Raw genomic sequence first — 23,382 nt, forward strand, 5'->3', positions numbered from 1 at the left:
TAATGCGGCAAAACCAAAAAAAAATTCTACCAACAGTGCTATTTACGGTAAAAGAAGCAGGGTCTTTGGTGCAGCTCAGAGCCAATCAGAGAAATAGCTCTGGTACTGCTGCCTATTTAATAGGTCCATGGTCTGACCTCCAGTCCACGCCTGTCTCTTCTGCGTAGCAGGTTCAATTTTGTGAACTTTTGGAATTTTTGGAGCTTGCTGAGTATAGAAAAGTTTAGTATCGCCATGGCTACCCTTATAAGAAGAATCATCAACACAACTAACGCTCCTGCGGCCATCGGTCCGTACAGGTAAAAGTTTATTTTGGTCATGGGTTGGTAGAAGATTTTATTATTTATTTTTGCTGAATCTTTCTTTCTGTAAACCGCGGGTGTATATGAATGTCCGTCAAGCAACAACACATCTCATCGTTATGTAATAAGAAACATTGAAACAAGCTATACAGTGCACTTATTTTGGGGGCCCTGTAGGCCTACTGTGAGTGTCCCATTCATACATGTTATCCCCCTTCCCGATTCTTTACATTGAGACTTATGCTGTTACCACTGCTTAGCAGTAGACATAATTGTCTTTACTGATGGTTACTTTGGCTGAATCCTGCTTTTTTACATTGGTGTGATTTATTCACAAACTACATAATAAGCATACAGTTCCCTTAGTATGAGCGCACTATAAATGCTACATTTTCAACTTCAACACTCTGATTTGCTGTGTTTTCCCCAGCCAAGCAGTAGTGGTAGACCGGACCATGTACATCTCAGGACAGCTTGGCATGGACCCTGTCAGTGGGCAGCTAGTGGAAGGGGGCGTCCAGGCCCAGACCAAACAGGTGCTCACTCACAAGACTTCTCTCGTGTGTCTAAATATAATTGTTCCAGAGAGTTTTGGGTGTTACACGTGGTTGTATGTATATAGGTGGAGTTAATGTGGTGACCCTATGTGCTAACATGCTCTGAGAATTTACACTGTTGACCTGTTCCACACAACTGTTCTTACCTCCTAGATAAACAATGAATGTGATGCATTCTGCATCGTCCATAGACCTTTTATTTGGTTAAGGATTAGACATACAACCTACTTAATATATTATTAATATACTGTTTAGACATTGTGTTGTGGAAAATTCTAAAGAAAAAAAAAACAATGAGCATATTAATGAGCAATTATGTATTATTACCCTCGGTTCTCCTTTAACCACTCCAATGAAATCCCCAAACAGGCCCTCGAGAATATGGGAGAGATTCTCAAAGCTGCTACCTGTGGGTATGCGAATGGTAGGGAACAACCAACTTTGAGGAGTTATAGTGAATCATGTTCATGAGTATCCATTGTTAGATACTGTGCTCATCATGCACTGTTGAACGTGTCTGTTGTCTTTCCTAGTTGTAAAAACCACTGTGCTCTTGGCTGACATGAACGATTTCACCAAAGTCAACGATGTTTACAAGCAGTGTAAGTACAGAACAGTTTACCTATCTAGTCAAATGTTTTTATGTTGTGATAAGGTTTTGTGCTTAAAAGCCTACGTGCTGTTTAACCGGAAGTTTTGATTAATGGGTACATAAAGCACTCAAAATATGTGTATCATTTATAAAATGTCTCCAATAGTGTTAAAGTCCAGTTTTTGGCGTTTTTGGCAGTAACGGGTGTTTTCTAACGCCATTTGGCGATGACGGCACGTTGGGGAGACGTGGTGGATGGTAGCCTCAGCCTAGTACTAGAACTATGGCGTCTAAGAGGTGGCAAGAACCACAAATAATATGCATGATGACCCACAGCAGTATAATTTCGAACCTGTCCGACGTGAGAGGGCGAATGAGGAATTGCCGAGAACTGATGGCAGTCAAAGCCAATTAAATGCATGGTCAGAGGAGAATGAGTGGAGAGTTGCTATCATTTAGCAACGTGCGCTGGAGCTAGTCAATGAACAGCAGTGCAATATTCATTGTAAACTTAAACACGTTTCTCTAAATATGTTTAAAATGCATCCATTTGTTATGAATACATTTCTGGGCTGACATTTTCATTATGTCATTCATTTCAAAATGGAATTGTTCTTTTTCTATGCATAGGAGTTTAATTTTTTACTTGGTTCTCTCATCTCTAACAATTGACTTGTCCCCAAGTCTTCACTCTGGTCTAGAAGATTACGTGGATTTATGTTTCATCAGCACAACAGAAAGGTTCTGAATAAATTAAAGGGAAAATGTGTAGGATGATGACAATGATAAGAACACTTTAATTTGCAAATAATGGAACAGGTAGTATTTAACTCGTAAAAATTAAGTCTCTCTGAAAAAGGCAAGTTGGAGGAGGCTTTGTATATCTGGGAGTACACACAGTATCTTGTAACAAATAAAGTTTTGTCTTGCTGCCTGACAGGCCGGGTCAAACTAGTTCATGAACTATCTAAATAATCAGAAATATTCAGGTTAATGAGAGAATAGTGAGATATAATACACATGAATGTTGTGTAAGAATGTAGGGTTTTGTATACTGTGATGAATTGTGTCTTCAAGCACTGAAAACTGTTGTTTTCCTGTTTAGTCTTCAGCACCAACTTTCCAGCCAGAGCTGCCTACCAGGTGGCTGCCCTTCCCAGGGTAAGAGCTGCTCATTTACTGCTTTGATGATGTCCCATCTGACCACAGCACCCCTATTGCTTTCCCAGCTGTGTTAAAGGGGATGTTTCTTACTATAGATGTCCATGGTCATAGATTATTTAATCAAAGTGTCTACTTAGAATGTCTGATCCCATGCAACTTGAAGACACCGAAATAATACCTTTTACATTGGTTAGTTTTGGATGTGCGAATACAATGTAAAACAGTTTTCCCTATTTTTTCCCTTTTCCTTTTCTCTCTGTCCCTGTCTCTGTCTCTCTGGTTGTCAACCCAGGGAGGCTTGGTGGAGATTGAGGCGGTGGCAGTGTTGGGCCCTTTGACCGAAGGTTCCTAATTGAACCAACCATGAAGACGTCCTTATTAATCCTAACTCGCCACGACTCACTGCTTTAAATCTGCATTTGCCAAATTGGGTTAATTCAACAATATTCCTGTTTTTTAGCAACGTTATAAAACATTGACTGGATTTAGCTCTCCCCAATGAACCTCATGTTAAATGATGGGCGTTATACAAAATAATGTAAAACAAAAGTTTTTGTATTCCTTGTCACTAAAGATGATCAGGTCATGTCTTTAGAATAACTTTTTTTCTGTTATAACCAACTGGAATTTTTGGAAATTGTTATTTGTATGCAATTTAAATAAAGTTAGACATATAAATATGTGCAGTAAGTTCATGATCTAACAAATACACTACACTCAATATTAACCTATGTTATTTACATAGAATTAAATATTGCTACTTTTACCAATAACTTTTATCCCTCAACATTAAAACTGAAAAAAAACACCAGAAAGTCCCTCATTAGTCTATAAAGCTTTATTTTGCACACTAAAAGGTTAGCGGCATTGTTGATACACTTGAAAAAGAAAAAACAATGTTACAAAACTCCAACCTCGCTTTGACTCAAGTCACAGTAACAAACATATTACCTTTTAAATGTTGAAAAATAAGATTATGATCTTCTACCAAATTTTTGTAACATAAATATAGTCCACTTTGCGTGTTCAGGACCTCAGGAGGTAGAGCGGGTTGACTGGTAACCGGAAGGTTGCTAGTTCGATCCCCGGCTCCTCGTCGAGTGTCCCTAAGCAAGGCACATAACCCTAACTTCTCCTGATGTGCTGGCTGTCGCCCTGCATGGTTGACTCCGCCGTCGGTGTGTGAATGTGTGAATAAGTCGCTTTGGATAAAAGCGTCAGGAAAATCACCTAAATGCAAATTTTATCTGAGTTATTTGTTCCTGCTGTAGAATCCAATCCGTTCCGTTGTGCATAGTGACAACGCCTATGCCAGGTTACTCAATATCATTTGGACGAGACATGATGGCATATTTCTGTGCTCTAGCTCCTCCAGCCAAATGGTATTTTCCCAATAAAGACATCCCAGTATCTACTACTAAATGAACCGAATCCTCTGTGCTTAAGACCTCTCAAATGACGTTCTACAGAAAAACTGCATACAGTACCTCTTAATAGTACAAAACACATTTTGAAAATTACTTTTACTATTGATTCATTAACAAAGTTTCAATCATGGTACCTCTTAAACATATATATGTTAAGAAAACGTGAGCATTCAACATACACACAAAAACCATGTGAGAAATTATCTTAAATGCAAAGAAACAGGTGCCTTGATGAAAATGTGTTGCTTAATTCACTGTAGCCGTATCCGTGGCATGTTTTCCTTGAACCCGACCTTATACAGTTGTGATTATGTCAATTAAAAAATATATTTAAAATAGTTGTTAATGTGTGTTAAGTATTCATGTTTGTTATGCATGTTACTTTAGGCACTTGAGGTCTTCCAAAACATGCTGTGACATCACAGCTGTAAAGAACTTAATTAGAATATTCACCAATGTACAACCAACCACATGTTTGTTTTGCTGCTGTGTTTTATAGTTCCCAGAAGTTTCCACTGATTCATACATGAATGTACATGTTCTGAGTTTTTTTTTCTTCTTCCTGCATGGCGCTCCTATGACTACTGCAATGGATATGTTTCACAGGTAAAGACAAACAATTGCCGGCCATCTGTGGTACAATGATGATATTTAAAGGTTGATCAATATTAGATTAGGTTAGGGTTAGCTTTGATCAGACAACAAAGTTCTTTCTGATTTGAACATCCAATTAAATTCTTCATACAGGGACAAACATTAGGGTTTAATTTGGTGTCTGTGACTCTTGAGGGCATTCTTTGTTATTTATCTCAGAGTCGGTTGAGGGAGTGCAGTATGTGATCCGTGGACAGATCCAGCGCACATGTATTTGGTCTTCGTCCTCACCAGGCTTCCTTTGTGGAGCTCACCGTTCCTGGAGAGAACCTGTGGTGCTGACAGCCTTGTCCCTACTCATCAGACACACACACACACACACACACACACACACACACACACACACACACACACACACACACACACACACACACACACACACACACACACACACACGTAAAGGCACAGGAAAACACACATGCCCACAAAAACACACACGCACATACATACACACACGCACAGGCACACGCAAACACACACATGCACACATACACACACATGCACACAAACATAATGAGAAAAGAAATGCACACAACAGATATAGAAAGTTTGAGGTCATCACTTCTCAGTTATGTAATGGCATCACAATATATTCAGTGACAGTAATTATACTCAACGACTTCTGCATATCCCATAAAAGGAGTAGCCAGCATTCCTTCATATGTAACCTGCTTAACCGGTTTACTTATAACTTGGTCTTCGAGGTGTCTCTGGAGACATGTACTTTTGTGAGCAGCACCCAAATGCACACGTGTATGTGTGTGTGAACATGTCCTTTCACTGAAAATAAATTACTACATTAGACACTCTCTGGAAATGCCAGCGATTTTAGATCAAACTGTGCACACTTTTTCTGAAGCTTCAATACTGTGTTGTTATTTAACAACACAGTATTGTGTTGTTAAATAAAAGTATTTATCCTTGTTACGCATGACTAACAGTTCTCAACCTGGCATGACACTCCTTTAGATGGATAACATGGGCATGTTTACCAACCCGCAAGGCAAGATAGAAACAAATATAGTAAATCTGTTGCATTAACTTTTCAAGTTGTCTCAGTTTGATAAGGGTCCGTACTGTCAACTGAGGATGTATCATAGATACACGTTTTCTTCTGAGGTGGTGTATTGAAAAGCATGAATTATTCAACCTCATAACTTCTGTATTCAAATGTAATCATATTGCAAGGACCAAACAATATTCTTTTGTTCATAATTACATCTTGTTACTATGCATGATTAGATTATAAATGGCATTAACACTAGCCCTGGCAGTGTTATTCACAACATACACAACATTGTTTGGCAACAGGGAACACTCCTGCAACCTATTAACAATACAGAGCACTATTAGCCTTCTCTGGTATTTGTTGTGTGTGTGTGTGTGTGTGTGTGTGTGTGTGTGTGTGTGTGTGTGTGTGTGTGTGTGTGTGTGTGTGTGTGTGTGTGTGTGTGTGTGTGTGTGTGTGTGTGTGTGTGTGTGTGTGTGTGTGTGTGTGTGTGTGCGTGCATAGCTGCCCTTATTGTCGTCTAATTCAGCCCATCACACTCAATGAGAGCCAATCATAGATAGCATTTTTATAGAGGTAATCAATCAATCAATATTTAGGATCGTTCAAGATCACCAGATGAATGCTTAACTTGTTACCCTGCCTTCAGTGATGCTGCTATCTATGTGTTGAATATCACCACTGTAACAATGACATCGGTACCTAAGCTAAGGGGTAAGGTGTAAATGGGAAATGTTACACAAGATATTTACATGTGACATGTTACTAAACTAACTTAAGAAGATGGATTTGCTTCCGAGACTAAGTGATTGAACATTGATTGTTTACTAGGATGTGAAAAGCATCTGATCTCATTTGAAAAGCTTTAGATCCCTCAATGTTTAGTTGCACATATATTAACCAAGAGTAAAACCAACACCCACCATCAGTATCCTTATGTCTATCTGAATATATATATATCTACATGTGTGATTACTCATCTCCCTTTGCTTTTCTGACTATACCTATGCATCAGATTATTCCCTTAACATCTCTAACATCTTGCTACCTCAATCAGGAAAGTTAAGCACTTTTAAGTGGGCTTAATATTGTAAATCCTGTCCTATTAGCAGGACAGGTTTTTCCAGTAACCAGATGCTTCGTTAAATCTGGTCAATCAATAATGGATGAACTGTCTTGAGCCCGCCCCCCTCACAGCTGTCACCAACTATTATCATCACTCGACTGGCCGACTGGTTTATTTATATTCGATAATGATGAGATCACCATGCCACATCTTCTCAACACCACGTGGTGCAGACAAAGTGCATGAATATCGAACCATGTTTTAGTGATGTATTTGAAAGAATCATTTCACCCTAAAATGAATGAATGAAGATGTGTGTGTTTTGTCAGTCTTGCTGTTGCATACCTTAAGGTGTGGGTTCTGCAGGTGGTACTTTAGCAGCTGCTAAGGCAGATTGTTCTGGAGCCTCTTTCTCAGGAGACACAGCTGGCTCAGCTGTTTTGTCCAATGCAACCAGAGACATCAGTAGGACTTCTGGCACTGTAGCTGCAGCGATTTGTAAATCGATTATTGACTGATCAATGGCCAAGGTTTGGACTGTTTCTTCAACTTGTGCTGGAAGCTCAACTGGTAGAGAGACTTCTACTTGTGCTGGAACCTCAACTGGTGGAGAGACTTCTACCAGTGCTGGAACCTCAACTGGTGGAAAGACTTCTACTGCTGCTGGAACCTCAACTGGTGGAGAGACTTCTACTAGTGCTGGAACCTCAACTGGTGGAGAGACTTCTACTTGTGCTGGAACCTCAACTGGTGGAGAGACTTCTACTGGTGCTGGAACCTCAACTGGTGGAGAGACCTCAACTGGTGCTGGAACCTCAACTGGTGGAGAGACTTCTACAGGTACTTGAACCTCAACTTGTAGAGAGACCTCAACTGGTGCTGGAACCTCAACTGGTGGAGAGACTTCTACAGGTGCTGGAACCTCAACTGGTGGAGAGACTTCTACTGCTGCTGGAACCTCAACTGGTGGAGAGACTTCTACTGCTGCTGGACCCTCAAATGGTGGAGAGACTTCTACTGGTGCTGGAACCTCAACTGGTGGAGAGACTTCTACTGGTGCTGGAACCTCAACTGGTGGAGAGACTTCCACTGGTGCTGAAACCTCAACTGGTGGAGAGGCTTCTACTGGTGCTGGAACCTCAATTGGTGGAGAGACTTCTACTGGTGCTGGAACATCAACTGCTGGAGAGACTTCTACTGTTGCTGGAACCTCAACTGGTGGATAGGCTTCTACCTGTGCTGAAACTGCTTCTGGAAGTGTTTCAACTGCTGCTGAAACTTCTACTTGTTCAGAGGTTTCTACTTGTGAAATAACCTCAACTGGTGCTGAAACTTCTGGTGGTGAAGGAACATCAACTGGTGCGCAAACTTCTTCTGTGGCAGAAACGTCAACTTGTTGAGTAGTTTCAAGTTGTGGAGATGTTTCAAGTTGTGGAGATGTTTCAACTGGCGGAGATGTTTCAACTTCTACTGGTGAAATGATTGCAGCTGGTGCTGAAACTTCACTTGGAGCTGGTATAGGGGTTTCATTCGCTGCTGGGATTTCTGCCTCCACATTTGCAACCAACTCAGCTTTGGCCTGAACTGGCGCAGGAGGTTCATCCTGGATAACAGATACATCAGGCTCCACTGCCAGGACTTCCTCTGTGCTCTCAATAATGGCTTCAACCTCAGAAGGTGCATCTGAAGCTGCAGGTTCATTAGTGCCTGCTTCATCCAACGGCAACAGTGCTTCCACTATCGTCACAGTGGTTTGGGATGCTGCTGGTTCATCAGAGGGAGCAGGCTCTTCAGATGGTTCTGGTTGTGGTTCTTGTTCTGGCACAAGAGCAGCAAGAAGGTCTTCCCCAGAGCCCAGGTCCTCCTCGGCCTCCAGGCCCATTAGCACTTCCTCTGCTTCATCCTCGGTACTAGGTCCACCGAGCTCCGATAGGAAAGTCTGCCCAGGCAGCAGTACCTGATCCTCAATGATCCTTGAGTCTTCAAGGATGGCGCCGTTTGCTACAATTTAATCAAGAGAGACAGAATACAACCTTAAACATATTATAATGACTCTTGTCTCTTGTATAGTTTAGTAGTATGGTCAATGGGTTCATGCTTTTGGTGACCCATTGTTTAATGCTTTACAAAGTGATAGATTGAAGTCAGTTCTTGGTTAGTTATTTTTCTTCCGAGATTTCCCATGACAATTAAGCAAAAATAATGGAAGGTTCATTTAAACAACAATCATCATTTGAAAACCTTTCAAGTAAATGATTGTGGTAAAGGAGGAATAGATAGGGAACAGTCTTCACACAGCATCTAAGGAAAGTGAATACATTGCAAAGATGTAGAAGAAAACACTGTATACATTATCCACACATAAACACAAATTTTCCAATCTATATATTTTTTGTGCTATTTATAGAACATGCCCTGCTGGCGACTCACATGCTCCCTGCGGGTGACCAGGTGCCCGCGGTCACCTTGTTGGCTACCCCTTCTTTCCTTTAATATGGATTCATGCAATTATCCTGTGTGCGTCTAGGAGGCCCCAGAATCATGTACAGGAAGAGATCAAGTAAGGTAATAGTAAGCTATAATTTTATCATTTTTAAGCATGTTGCTACAGAGAACATTCTTTAATTTCCGCAGCTGACGTTGGTCTCTCGTCCTGAGGCGAGAAATGCGCTGAAGGAGGAAATTAAATGCTCCCACTGCTCCTTATTACTCAACATGTCTTCCTATTATTCGATTCCTACCCTCAGATAAATGGTGCACAGTAGAGCTATTGGTCTATTCTACATAACCATCTCTCGGCCTGAAATTCCAGTAGCTCAGAGAACAACACGTTACATATAAACAGTTACAAGAGGAACAACCTAGGTTTGTCTTATATCACAATATCCCCTTTTTAAATAAAATTAGACTATTAGCGCAAACAGTGTGGAAAGCATTGGTGGCTGTTGTGTGACGGAGGTAGGGACGTGTTTGTTTCAGCTCGGTGAATGCATGGATGGTTCGGGCCGGTTTGGGTTGGCTGCGGCTTCCTGATTTCATCGCTTTGACAGACGGGATGAACAGAGTGGGGCGCACTGAGCGGAAGGGAATGCAGCAGGCTCTCACGCTGCAGGAAACGAGCCGATAAACAGAAATAAATATCAGCCGAGTAGATGCGGTTGAAAGACTCCAGTGAGTGAGATAAAAAAGGATATGGAAATGTGTTTTAGTGTGAACATAGAATGTTTTTGTTGTGGGAAGTCTGTATGAAAGACAACGGCACACAAGTACCCCTGGACTACTGGTTATTGGTTCCAGGAGTAGATTACCGACAGACGGAGTGGCGGGTGAAAGTCAACCAGCAGCATCTGGAACAAGTCTGACTGAGTGCATGCAGGAATTACAAAAAACTCTTGGAATTGCAGAAATGTCCCTTGAGAAATTGTTTTTGCCTCCATTTGAATACAACCCCCCTAGGATGTGTTAAGCACTGTCTATCATGCCTGCCCATCCTCTACCTTCTCTCTGGCACCCCCGATTCTCTACGCCACTGTCTGGAACGCCTCCCTCCTTATTCAGTCTTTCTCACACATACACTGTAAAACACTCTTGTCTGGTGAACCCCTTGTATTTTAACAAGGGGTTGTGTTTTGGATGGGACAGAGGCAGCTTCTCTTTCTCTCGCGGGCATGGATGACCTGTGTGTCAACACGATTCAGCAGCCAAAGATGACGGAGAGCCCAGTCAAAACAATGGGGTGGCTAGAGGATGCGTGAGTGCTGGGGGAATGGGGGGGGGGGGTAGACAGAGGACGGGACAAGCAGATGGTTTTGTAGCTGGTGTGGAGACAGTCCTCCATCATGTATAATGTATAACCCATCCATGCATTGGCCATTAGAGAAGCCCGCCAGGGAAAACCGCACAATAAGTGCAGTCTTCTGGTCCAAGTGATGTAATGCCCCGGGACATGACGATGAGACGTGGCATTTTGTCAGGTGGCACGCTTGTGAGGTGGGAGTCAGAGAGGAGTTACACAGAGCACCATGTTGTTGCTGGTGAACGCACTGCACTCATTGGAGATGCAGCCATGGTGCACTGCTGTATTCTGAGATCCATGCAAGTGTGTGAGTGATTGGGCACTCCTGGTTGTTGTGATGACATCAGCGGGCTCCTGTCAGAAGCTGACTCGGGGAAATCAATATTGTTTTTTAAAAGATCAAGTGGTGGCTTGCTTCAAGCGTCCTGTTCGTCAAAGCAATGCATGGCAGCTCTGAACACCATGTTGATTCATCTGCGTGGAGCGGCCCATGGGAGGGTACTCATGCTGAGTATGTACTCTGCGTGTCCCCTGTGTTGAAACACAGGGCGGTGTTCATGGGAGTACATACTGTACGTGAAGACATGGTACCATCCCACACTGCCAGGCTATGCAGTAGCCCTGTGCCAGACGGACTGACCCATGAATAGACAATCATGTCCTGTGTCACACATGCCAGCGGGTGGTTACATAAGATTCAAACATGGGCTCTACATGGTAAAACAGAACCTCCCCTTCATTACACAAAGGTAGGACTGAACATTCACACGCAATACTAAAATACAGCTGCAAGGGATATAGACTCAATGCATGGCGAGTGATGCAGCTATCGGATTGCATTCCAGTGTTAAACAAAATGGTACAATGGTACAAGAATGTGGGGCTCTGTAACATAAGAAACAGGTCAGGTCAGAACCTCTGCCTTAGGCTAGAGGTGAACCCTGTGGAGCTTGTTTCGGCTCCCAGAGCAAGCAGGTCTGAGGAGCTCCTAAACTACTTCCCCTTTAGATTCATGGAATGTGCAGAGGTAAACACTTTTGCCCGGTGCCCTTGTGAACTTAATGCTCGGAACTATAAATGCAAAGATGCCATGATGAGTTAAAGACGTTACTTTACTGTAAACTCAGTGAAGTCCCACAGCCTGATTCCAATCTTTTTTTGAAGGCACAGAGAAGTAGGATACACATGAGCTGGGGAGAAAGCACACGGTGTACTATAGGCGTAGGCACACCCCCCTCGTAAAGGCATTGCTGTGGAAAAACAGACGAGCCTAGCCTGTGTTCATGCAGTAAGGAAGCATGTATTTATCATTGCATACAGACCTTTAAACAAGGAGGATATGAAACATTAAGCCCAGAAGGAAATGGGACAGGGGTCTAAAAAGGGATCGGAATGGTAATGTGATCCCTGTGTTGCAAAAGTCACACACGTAAACATTCTCATGCTTACCCACGGTATTCCCATTGCTCTCCACCAACTTGCTGACCGGTCTCTTCTCCTCATCCACAACCTGCGCGCTGGACGACGAACAGCCCATGCTGAGGCAGAGGGTGCCTCAAGAGTTGAGCCTGGAGTTATTTGAAACCTTTGTGGACCACACAAAGCACCCCAGCTGCTTCCCGTTTGTGCCGAGGAGAACGGTCAAGGGAGAGAACACATGTGGCAGCTCTTTACGTTCCTTAAGAGAAACTGTTGTTGGTCCCCCCTTGTCTCGTCTGGTCGTGTGTTGCATGCATGGCCTGCTGCCCTCTCAGCCCCCACTGACTCACAGCCCTCGCAAAGCAACACTGGCTAACTGAGGAACAGTCACTGCTGACGGGCTTCCACACTCTCGTGGTGACTGGAGGAGGAGGAGGAGGAGGAGGAGGTGGAGGAGGAGGAAGAGGAGGGGGAGGGCGAGGAGGCAGGGCCTGGGATCTCCTCCCCCTATTTAACAACATGAAGAGGATTCTTTACCATTCTACACGTCATCTTATCTTTATTCAGTGTTAAATAAATGGGATTTCAATAATGATGCGTATGGTGAAAAATCCACATAAAAGTCTTTACTTAATATTTAGCTATTTAGGATTTCAAATGGAATGGGCACATACTGTCAAAGGAAATCATTAAACAAAGTACCAGATTATTATCTGTGTCTGCATTCTTTACTTCAGGATTTTCTTTGGAGTCGTCCCAACCCGTCCTAACCTTGTTTTGTTGGGTTTACCTGGTTTTACTGCTTCGCAAAACCCACAGAGTAGTATTCTGAAATGGTCAATGCAAGGCTGACCATCGGTGCTACAGTAGTTGGACTGCCTGGGCCTGAAAGGCTTCAGCAGAGGTAGTGTCATGCCATTAACCTATGATAAGGTCAGATGGGGAGCACTGTTGTTTCACCACGTAAAATTGATGAAAAATAACTTATTTTAAAGACACTTTGGCCAGCAAAAAAACTTTTTTTTTGCATGATCATGGGAAGATACAGGCAGCAAAGTTACCAAGCAGTCATTCCGTGAGACAATGGGTTGACAAGATTCTCATGGGGAAACTTTTGCATTGAGGGTAGTTAATACAAAGGTAACAAAGGTGAGTTGGAATGACCATCGTGGAGAGATTAGTTTTTTTTTTTTAGATGAGATTGGTCATGGCTGAAATCAGCCATGGCGGGGGAAGCCAAGTTAAATTGCAATACAGTTCTGTGTGAATTGGATATTTCTGCAAGTCTGCAAGACATTAAAGGAACCTACACAACAAAGAAGTCTGTCGATTGGCATTACTATCAGACTTCGTGGCTTTACTGGCAATGCAGATGCCAACTATCTTAATACCTCTCAGTTAGAGAGAGGAGGGGAGGTATCATAGGTCCAAGGATAATGTATACAATTCCTTTTAATTTGACTAGTAATTATATAAACAAGGTTAATATAATTTGTTTATAATTATATATTAAAGTGACGATTAAAATGTCCACAACACACATCAACAGTGATAAAAAATGCATTTATTTTTATATACAAAGTACAGACAACAGCTGTTCTCATTTTACATAAATACTTTAAATGTAAAATATGTACCATTATAATATAGCCTGGCGTCGCCAGATCAATTTTCAAATGCGATTAAGCCTGGGATCTCATAGTTAATTCCAGATTTCCAAGTGGCCTAATCGGGGGCGCAGACCAGAACGGCTCTGGATGCATTGGATAGACCCTCAACCAATCAGAGCAGTGACACATCAGCGGCATCCATCTTGGTTGTTTATGAAAATGCCTCAACGGCGCTCCCATAGGGCGCTCCTCTGTACTGTCAACATATCAAACACGCCCCATATTAGATAAACGGTTGTGATTGGCCCGACCCCGGTAAGGTCTGCTAGAAATGAGTGGGAGGGCGACCATATGCTAGAGCAAATAAAGCATAAGGTCACAGATGCAGCCGGTTCCCAGGCTAACTTAAAAACTGTAGTTTGCAAATTGATGAATTAAAGAATTGTCTTGGGTTTATTAAAAACACAAAAAGACATACAGTTTAAATAGAAGAGACAGAAGGATTGTCATTCTGATTGGTTAAGTGGTACGATGGTGTCGAGGAATCCATTGTGCCGGAGAACAACGATGAGTAGTTTCACTTGTGCCGAAGTTGGCGCTCCAGATTCTCCAGCCTGAGTGTCATGGCTTCAAGTAGGCATGTTAAAGAAAGCTTTGAGCAGACACAGACCCACACAGACACCCAGACACACACACACACACACACACACACACACACACACACACACACACACACACACACACACACACACACACACACACACACACACACACACACACACACACACACACACCAACCGAAACAGCAGATTTGGTCAAATGGGAACTTTGCTAAATACTATTATGAATTGACTGTTGTTCTCCTTTGTCCAATTTCTCTATATATGTTTATTATATATGTTTTATTTGGATACAGGTCTATTTAATTAATTAATCCATCCTTAAAAAAACTGAGATGATAGGGACTTTAAGAGGGTCCTTGCTATCTAGCCTTTTGGCCCCTGCAGTGTTGACCACAGAACTTAAGTTGTTTAGTTCACACTATAAAAATAGTCCTCCTTAACAATTACTCCTTGAATGAATAACTTATCGACACAGAATAACCTCGCAGCCAACAAGTCCATGTTTGCAATGTGGCAATGTTTACCACATTTCATTTGCTGCGCATGTTCCACTATACTATTTGGCCTAATGGTTTATAGTGAAAAAGGATATTGTCCTGTGTCAGCATTATCATTTTCTCTGTGGCCTGCATCTGGAACATCACCACATTGTCACACTGGCACGGGTCTGCATACGATGGCTTGTCTATTGGAAGAAGCACAAAATGTCCATTTAGGAAAAATAAATCTTTAAATGAACTCTCAGGCATTCAAATCGACATTGAGAGTGTAGAGTAGTTGTTAGAGTGTCCTATCATCTATGGTTATTATAAGTCTGGCTAAGCGTATGATGTAAATGTATACTAATGAGGAGATTGGCTATCTGGCCAATTATCAGAATTTACCCGAATTCAGCTTCGCAACGTCCATATGTAGTCACCATATATTACCACTAGGGGGCAGCTTAATGGGGGAAACCTTTCACTTTAAGATCTTATGAGAAATGTCATTTCTTCTGATACGTTATTTCTGAAGATGGAGGATTGCATCTTATCCCCTGAGGAAAAAACGAAATACGATAATTTATTCTCATCATATGACTAAATTTAGATTAAAGCTCTGAAGGAAATACCTTGACATATCCCAGACTTCAAGCGGTTTGTGATTTCTCCCATTTGATCAAAGTTCTCAGCATAAAAAACATGCGTCGCCTCTGGTTCAGAGGCAATCTGCTTGAGCTCCTCTTCAATGGCTTTGCCCACACCCAGAGCATACATGGTTACTCCTGAAAGGGAATTAAATAATAATAATGATGTTAAAGAAAGATGCAGAAATAAAGGTAATATGAAGTAAAACAACAAAACAACATCTCTATACAAAACATACATAGGCTAAAAAACGTTGTAGAGAAGAGTTACATTATAACTGTACAACTGTATTAATATAACTATATTAACAGTTAAATATAGTACACCAATACAAATGCCCAGATTGAAACAGTCTAGATCAATTGGCCCCAGACTTTTTCACATCCCCCTGTGGAGGTTTAATTCTTATAACTTCTAATGTTATTTTTAGCACAGGGTTCCTCCTAAAGTTTTCAAACATGCTGATGATCAAATCAAACACACAAGGCATGTAGGCATACACATGCTTACATACATATTTATTATTTTATATATTGCAGCCAGCACCAAGGCTACGAGCCGTACCGGCGTTCTTGGCCTTGTTGGCCCACTCCACCACGTCGTCCTGGGACCGTCCGTCCGTGAGGACGATGGTGGCGCGCCGGACCCCCAGCCGAGCGCCCTCCTTGGCGGTGAAGCTGGTCTGGAACATGTGGCGCAGGGCCATGCCCGTCATGGAGCCCCCGCCCATGTACTGCACGCGGGACACCGCCTCCTTCACGTCCCCGGCGCTGGCGTACCGGCCCAGCGTGAACTCGGTGCGCACCTTGGTGGAATACTGCAGCAGGCCCACGCGCGTCCCGTTCCTGGACACGTCCAGGGAGTCCAGCACCGCGTTGACGAAGCCCTTGACCAGCTCGAAGTTGATGGGCCCCAGGCTCTTGGAGCCGTCGATGATGAAGACCAGGTCCATGACAGCGTTCCCGCACTCTGTCTCTGTCGGAGTGGACAGGCAGCGTCATGTAGTGCAGCACATGGCCTCAAGTTTGATAACATCTTTTCCAAGAAAGAACTGATTCTGCAGCTCTTTCCTTCTTCAGCCAGTAGGAACCCAGCAGACACAGAGGTAGGTTATGGCGGCGGGGAGGGGGTTGGGAGAGACCGGGCAGTATGGTGGGTAACAGGGTTTGTTATGCAGGTTAATTTGTTTTTGTAATGTACTCTATGTCTTTTTTTCCAAGTATAATATTTCAAATAATGGATCAGATTGAACTGAGGTGTATCCTGAAGAGATTAGACAGATCAAGGCGTGACAGACCATGAGATTGTACATTCATGATTTAAATTGATAGTCATTTCTTAATATACATGGTACATTGTTAATCATTATGATAATGCATTCTGTTTCTCAGGAACCTAATGGATTTTAGCATCCAGGACACACCATGCAATTGAAGTGCGATTTAGTTAAACACGGTCAGTTTATACTCACTGTTACACGACTTCCCATCCGGTGCAAGTGTGAATCCATCTCTGCATTTACACACGCAAGCGTTCTCCATGTTAACAGCCTCCTGTTCACAGCCATGTTTACCATCAGCACAGTGGTCCACCTCTGGAATGAATAACTACCATCAGAACAACGTAGGAACTCAGCGAGCACCACATGTTCTAACGCATAATAACGAGAAATGTGCTTCTGTACACTGAAGCCATTCATGAAATTACAAATATCCATGGTTGTTTTCGTCCTAAACTTGCAGTGAGTGGGATTGTACCCCTAAGTACCCCACAGCCCCTGAGCCCCATGCCCCGATGAACTCTTTTGAGGAGGCAGTTGTACACTCACTCTTGCACGTCTTGCCATCTGGTCGGAGAACATAACCTTTCCTACATCGACACACGCAGGAGTCCCCTGTGCTGAGGTGCTCCTGCTCACAGGCGTGTGGACCAGCGGCGCAGGGATCTGTCCCTGGAACCAGAGGGAGTTCAATCAGAGTCCAACTGAAACATGCTGCATGTCGTGTACAATGTAGCCACACTGTAGGTTGTGAGGTTACAGGTTATGTCACCAGAAATAGTCAGTTCATCATGGTACCGTTGTTGTCTATTATAGACCTCATTGCCTTTATTTATAGGCTGATGCAATCTACATGTAAACACTTGAACAGGACACCTAAAGACGCCTTATTATTTTACATGTAGGTCGAATTTCAACTCTGGGTTTACTCTACATGCAGGACCAAGTGCTCAAGGTCATACCAAGACTGCACAGATGCAGGTTTATACTTGACATTTCTACAACCACTGTTTCCCATCAGCCTTCACAACAGTCACTGGGGATTAGTCAGGGTTTCCGGGAAGGGTGTGTAGTTACCGGTGCAGCTCCTACACTAACCATGTGACATGTGCCCTTTACAAAGCAGTTGTCCCTGTACTCACTCTTACAGGACTTCCCGTTCGGTCTGAGTCTGAATCCGTCTCTGCATTTACACACACAGGAGTCCTCCATGTTGACAGCCTCGTGTTCGCAGCCGTGTTTACCATCACCACAGTGGTCCACCTCTGGGCAGGGAAAGACAGGATGCTTGAAGTGAGGAGCATAAATCGTACTGGCTTATCGGGGGCCAATGATGCCCTGCAAGAGGCTTTCAGAATATTTGAAAACTCATAAAGATGTCCAGCGCAAAAGTCACATGCCAACAAAACATAAAACAATCCTGATATACACATCAATATAACCATTTATATAACATCAGGGTTTCTATAAAAACGTTTGTATGGCATCCCTGTTTCTGAATGCAAAAATATAAATAATTCTGAAACATCAACTTTCTTATTAAATAATAATAATAATCATAACAGAACGTACTGCTGCAGGTCTTGCCGTCCAGTCTAAGAATGTAACCCTTCTTACACCGGCAGATGTAGGACTCTGGCGTGCTGACACAGTCCTGCTCACATCCATGGTTACCCAGATCACAATAGTCTGTTCCTGTAGAGTAGGATGTGCAATAGTTTCATCAACCCATATCCCCGTTGTCTACTACTATTAATAGTACTATTGCTGCTTCTATTCTTTACACAGTTATTACCACCATTATAACCTACCCCCTCGCTATGTTATTGTGACTATCACTGCTATCATATTACTGCTATAAATACGTTGGAAGCATGCAGGATGATGGGAGCCTGGAGGGAGGACAGAGGAAGGAAGGGATAGTTCAGGTGTTGTGTTCGGGTGGTGTTTACGGCTGCATGTCCTCAGGTCTGTGTTGAGCTGGAAGCCCGGGCGACAGCGGCATTCGTATCTGGCCGCCAGATCAGCACAGATATGTGCACAGCCGTGGTCGGTCACAGCACAGAACGCGGCTATGGTGGGAAGAACAAATAATACGATGTGATACAGCCTCGTTGGAATATGGCCCATGGTCTCTCTATCAAAGCCATGGTTTTTTATGAATGCATCCCTGGGACCATATCCATGGGCTACTGTTTACTTAGTTAACATCTGATTGGAAAACCATCTCACTCCTCACTCCAAAAGTGCAATGACTTTAGAAGAAGAAATAACCATCACCTATGCACGTCTTTCCGTCTGTGTTCAGTGTGTAGCCCAACCTGCACTTGCATCTGTAGGAGGCCGGGGAGCTCACACAGATGTGCTGGCATTGGTGATCCGTCATCTCACACATGTCTGAGCCTAATGCACGTGTTCGTGCACACACATACACACACATACACACACAAATACACACAGCACATACACAAGCAGAGATCATCAAACGCATGCATAAATGCACTTGTAAATGGGGGAATACTTCAAAAAAGGGGGAGAGGGATGAAGAGAACGTACAGAGGCAGAGAGACAGATGCAGGAGACAGAGGGGCTGGAGAAAAGTTTGATTATGAGAAACAAAGTACGGGAGCAGGAAGAGTCACAAACTGATTAATCTGTTTGTTTGTGACTGTTTATGTTCCCAGGGGCTGGGGGCTTCTTACCTGCATCTCTACTTTATTTACATTGCTTACATTTTTTATTTGGACAAAAGTTAAAAAAGATGCTCAGTGGGGAATGCTAAAATATAAAAAAATAAGAATAAGTAAATAAATAAATAGGCATCAGTACAGGCTGTCTATCCTTAACGTAAAAAAAATGTGTAAACATTCCATTGCTGGGTTTGATCTTCCCCTTGACAATCTCCCTTTTTCTCTTTGCTATGTTTCCATACATGCGCCAGAGCTCACTCTGTCATTCTATGGGTCAACTTCAAGAAAGAGTATCTTTGGGGCGTCCCAGATGCCACAGCGCAAGCTGTTTCACACTACACTTTGTCTGACCTTTCGTCATTAACAAACACCTGTGACGCTCAAAGACCTGCCAGTCTGAATAATGGCGTCAAAATCGGTGTGAATTTGTATAGTCTGATGCCGGAATAAGCGAGATTGAGAGAGAGAGAGAGAATGCTGGAGAGTTGAACAGATGGGCCGAGAGCGAATGTGAGCGGCAGCGTAGGGGCGTCATCCCATTTTGATATTGACACACAATGTTCTAGGATGCTCACTGGCACATCGGCGTGAAAGGACACTCACCTCCGCACAGCTTGGACTGGAACACGGCGTTCAAGGTCTGTATCCGGCTAAAGTTAGCCACCAGGTACACGTGCTCAGAGTGCGGCTGGCTCCCGATGGCCTGCAGCGTCTTCATGTCCACGCGGCCCACGCCGATGGCGAAGATCTGAACGCCCGCCCGCCTGGCCTCGGCCGCCACCGCCTCCACGGTGTCCTGGGGCCGGCCGTCGGTCACCACCATGGCGATGCGGGGGATGAGTAGGCCGGCGGGCCGCGCCCCCTGCTCCTCGGTGAACACGGTGTCCATGGTGTACTGCAGGGCCAGTCCCGTCATGGTGCCCGAGGCCAGGTGCTGCATGGCCCGCACCGCCCGCTCCACCTCGGCCCGGGAGGCGTGGGCGTTGAGGGGGAACTCGCTCTGCACCACGCTGCCGTACTGCAGCAGGGCCACGCGTGTGGCGTCGGGCCCCACCTCCAGGAACTGCAGCAGGTCCAGGATGAAGGCCTTGACCTTCTCGTAGTCCCGGGGCCGGATGCTGCGGGAGCTGTCGATGACGAAGGCGAAGTCCAGGGGGACGCCCCTGCAGGGGGTCTCTGTGGTAAATCATGGGGTAGCAGGGGGGGGGGGTTGGAGATCCTCTGACCCACCGATGTGCAGCTGGCAGCACCGACATGTGTCACAAGCTCACACATGGCGCAATTGAAAATAGTTTAGCTCGCTGACGACATAAACACGGAAAAACTGCAGTGCTATCATTTCAGCTCATGGGTGAAACTACAGTGTTGGCAGAAAGACACAGACACGCACATAAACACACACGCATACACACACACACAGAAACACACACACACTCACACACCTAACCCCATTTGATGACCCACCTGCTGAGTTGTTTGGAATGGAGGTCTCACACACACACACACACAAACACACATGCACACACACACACATACACACGCGCAAACATGAGCATGTAGACACACGCACACACAGGCACGCTCTTCCATAGACAAACACATCTCCACATATCAAACCCAACCACATTTGATGACCCACCTGCTGAGTTGTTAGTAGCGGAGGTCAGGTTCTGTGCACCGGCTAAAATGGCTCTGGGGAGCCGTCTGTCCAGCAGAGCTGCTTCACAGCAGCACAGCAGACACAACACGCCCAGGACCTGGGAGCTCATCCTAACCGCAGACAGCTGGGGCTACACAGTCACCATAAAAAGGAGATGCTGGATCACCACACCCAGGGGCCCAGCGGGACACACCCAGGGGCCCAGCGGGACACCCCCAGGGGCCCAGCGGGACACCCCCAGGGGCCCAGCGGGACACCCCCAGGGGCCCAGCGGGACACCCAGGGGCCCAGCGGGACACCCCCAGGGGCCCAGCAGGACACCCCCAGGGGCCCAGCGGGACACCCCCAGGGGCCCAGCGGGACGTCCCCCGTGGCCCTCACACCCGAGAACCCCAAAGGCCAACTTCTCAAAATAAATGTATTTTCTCTGAATTAACCGTACTATTAGGCCTCCTAGTAGTAGTTGTAGTAGCAGTAATAGTATAGTAGTAGTAGTAGTAGTAGTAGTAGATGGCCTTGTAGTAGGAAGATTTGGTATTATGGTAGTAGTAGTACGTGTAGTAGTAGTAATAGTATAGTAGTAGTAGTAGTAATAATAGTAGTAGCAGTAGATCTGGTGGTTTGGAAGGGTGAGGTAGTTGTAGTAGATCTACTAGCTCACATGCATTTATTATGAGGCTACAGGAGACACAGGAAACACTTTCACCTCATGTCAGTTTGATCAACCCCCGAAAGTCTTTCCTATTTCTACTGTAGCCTCATTGCAAAGGCGGAGCAGGGGCTCTACGGTGAGAGATACTGTGCCGTGTTCGTTCTCTTTAAATCAGCCTGGTGGTGGCTGACTGCATGGGTGATTTAGTTCAGACTGAAGAAGCCTGGTTGTGTTAGCTGTCACAGCCACCCTGGAAGGGTCAGAGCCCTGCCCTCCCATGTTTAGGAATTGGATTTAGAAATGGGAAATGGGAAGAACGTGGCAGTACGGGGACCGTCATCTTACAGAGGTCTCGTCAGGACCAGACAGACTGCTGGGCAGAGCATGCGATCAATGTGTCAGAGACAGACAGAGGAGAGACCGTCTTGGGACAGTGGCTGACCTGAGACATGGGTCAAACTCGCAAGGTGCTTTCCAGTTTGTCTGCTCCTGTGCGTGTGTGTGCTGTCAATATCTCCATTGAAATGATGCAAATTGGCTTTGTATATATACTATATTATAATATGATCAAATAAAAAACGGATAATTCTTGTATGCAAAATGCATGATTATTTTGTCCAAAATTGCTATCCAAATTGCGTAATAAGAAATCCTAATGCTTTTAATCTCATCTGTTTTTTTCACATGATCTGTCTGCCTTGACAGTTGATCAAATGTTCAAATGTGTTTAGTGTTTAAAGACATTCTGATTACAGATTTTTGTAGCATTTGTGAACCGGAGGTTGCGAATTAAATTAAAATGCTTAATGCAGTGGCTAAAAAAACTACCTAGTTAAAAAAAAAAATATATATATATATAAAAAGTTGTATCCTTCCCATTATTATAATTTGAATTGTTTTTGTTCATGTGTGATAGTGCTTATATTGTATAGTTTATGAACTTGCTGGAGTTGTTTACCATAACATTTCAAACGTGAACCTTCCACTTTTTATAACTGCTGTTTTACACGTTAATCTGTAATGGCTTTTCATTATGCATGTGGAAGCTTGCGCAACGACAAAATGAAAACAAGTGTGTATTGTTTATCCACAGTGCAATCTGTTAAATGCAACCTTTTCTTTCTAAATTCTATAGAATGTTTTTCTTATCAATTATTTGGAGATAGACTACTGTTTTATGCACACATTAAAATCCTCATAACCTGCAGTGCAAATGATCAGAAAGTAGATAACTTACCTTTTATCAGAAAGAGGATTTTCCAACGTTAAGCAATTAAAAACACTGATAAACAAAGTCCAGCAGCGGTATTTCTAATCAGCAGAGGTCTGGATCTGTTGAGAAATAACTTTTTGTATGGCTGGCTTAGACACAGGAGTATGTCTGTCACTCTTCCTCCTCCTCCTACTTCCTGAGACTCCTTTGCAGCGGTCTGCCTCTCACCGGTGTCTCTCTCTCTCTTCACCAGCCCCCGGTCTCCCACCACCTCCCAGCCAGAGGCCTGCCTCCTGTTCTCCTCACGAGACATCGTCAACGACCGGACGCCTAGTTTTACAACGGAAGGCTACTTATAAAACCTCAAGATGTCTCCGGGTGAAGTCACGGGCAATTGAATGAGACTGTCATCAGGGTATTTCATCAAGACCTCTGGTTGATGAACTGAATCTGAGAGAAGATGTTCATTACCCTATTTTCCTTATCCTGCATCTACGTTGCAGCTGGAATTTCACATTTGGGGGACATCACTGAGAAAGTTG

The 23,382-nt window shown here is 43.9% G+C and overlaps 3 protein-coding genes across 5 annotated transcripts; 1 reads left to right on the plus strand and 2 right to left on the minus strand.

Annotated features, from left to right (window-relative positions):
• Positions 1–119: 119 nt before the first annotated feature.
• LOC132468238 (2-iminobutanoate/2-iminopropanoate deaminase-like) lies at positions 120–3,295 on the plus strand. The gene is made up of 6 exons (XM_060065965.1): positions 120–299; positions 733–838; positions 1,229–1,283; positions 1,393–1,461; positions 2,557–2,612; positions 2,908–3,295. Exons 1-6 carry the CDS (start codon positions 235–237, stop codon positions 2,965–2,967), a joined length of 411 nt encoding a protein of 136 aa, XP_059921948.1. The 5' UTR covers positions 120–234; the 3' UTR covers positions 2,968–3,295.
• Positions 3,296–3,438: 143 nt separating this feature from the next.
• LOC132468230 (calphotin-like) lies at positions 3,439–12,418 on the minus strand. Its single transcript, XM_060065953.1, has 3 exons — positions 12,017–12,418; positions 7,117–8,772; positions 3,439–4,989 (listed from the first exon to the last, which is right to left on the minus strand). The coding sequence occupies exons 1-2, from the start codon at positions 12,102–12,104 to the stop codon at positions 7,118–7,120; spliced, it is 1,743 nt and encodes a 580-aa protein (XP_059921936.1). The 5' UTR covers positions 12,105–12,418; the 3' UTR covers positions 3,439–4,989; position 7,117.
• A 1,112-nt stretch (positions 12,419–13,530) lies between these two features.
• LOC132467431 (matrilin-2-like) lies at positions 13,531–23,096 on the minus strand. Of its 3 annotated transcripts, none has more exons than XM_060064728.1 (13): positions 22,865–23,096; positions 20,955–21,105; positions 19,919–20,491; positions 18,906–19,028; positions 18,578–18,697; positions 18,198–18,320; positions 17,768–17,890; positions 17,175–17,297; positions 16,818–16,940; positions 15,911–16,315; positions 15,331–15,483; positions 14,812–14,904; positions 13,531–14,229 (listed from the first exon to the last, which is right to left on the minus strand). In XM_060064728.1, exons 2-13 carry the CDS (start codon positions 21,082–21,084, stop codon positions 14,174–14,176), a joined length of 2,145 nt encoding a protein of 714 aa, XP_059920711.1. In that variant the 5' UTR covers positions 21,085–21,105; positions 22,865–23,096; the 3' UTR covers positions 13,531–14,173. The 3 variants fall into 3 exon arrangements, with proteins under 3 accessions (XP_059920711.1, XP_059920710.1, XP_059920712.1); XM_060064727.1 differs by having other exon boundaries at positions 15,911–16,321; positions 22,865–23,095; XM_060064729.1 differs by lacking the exon at positions 18,198–18,320 and having other exon boundaries at positions 15,911–16,321; positions 22,865–23,095.
• Positions 23,097–23,382: the final 286 nt, after the last annotated feature.

Source organism: Gadus macrocephalus, chromosome 11, assembly GCF_031168955.1.
Source record: "Gadus macrocephalus chromosome 11, ASM3116895v1".
Classification (NCBI taxonomy): domain Eukaryota; kingdom Metazoa; phylum Chordata; class Actinopteri; order Gadiformes; family Gadidae; genus Gadus; species Gadus macrocephalus.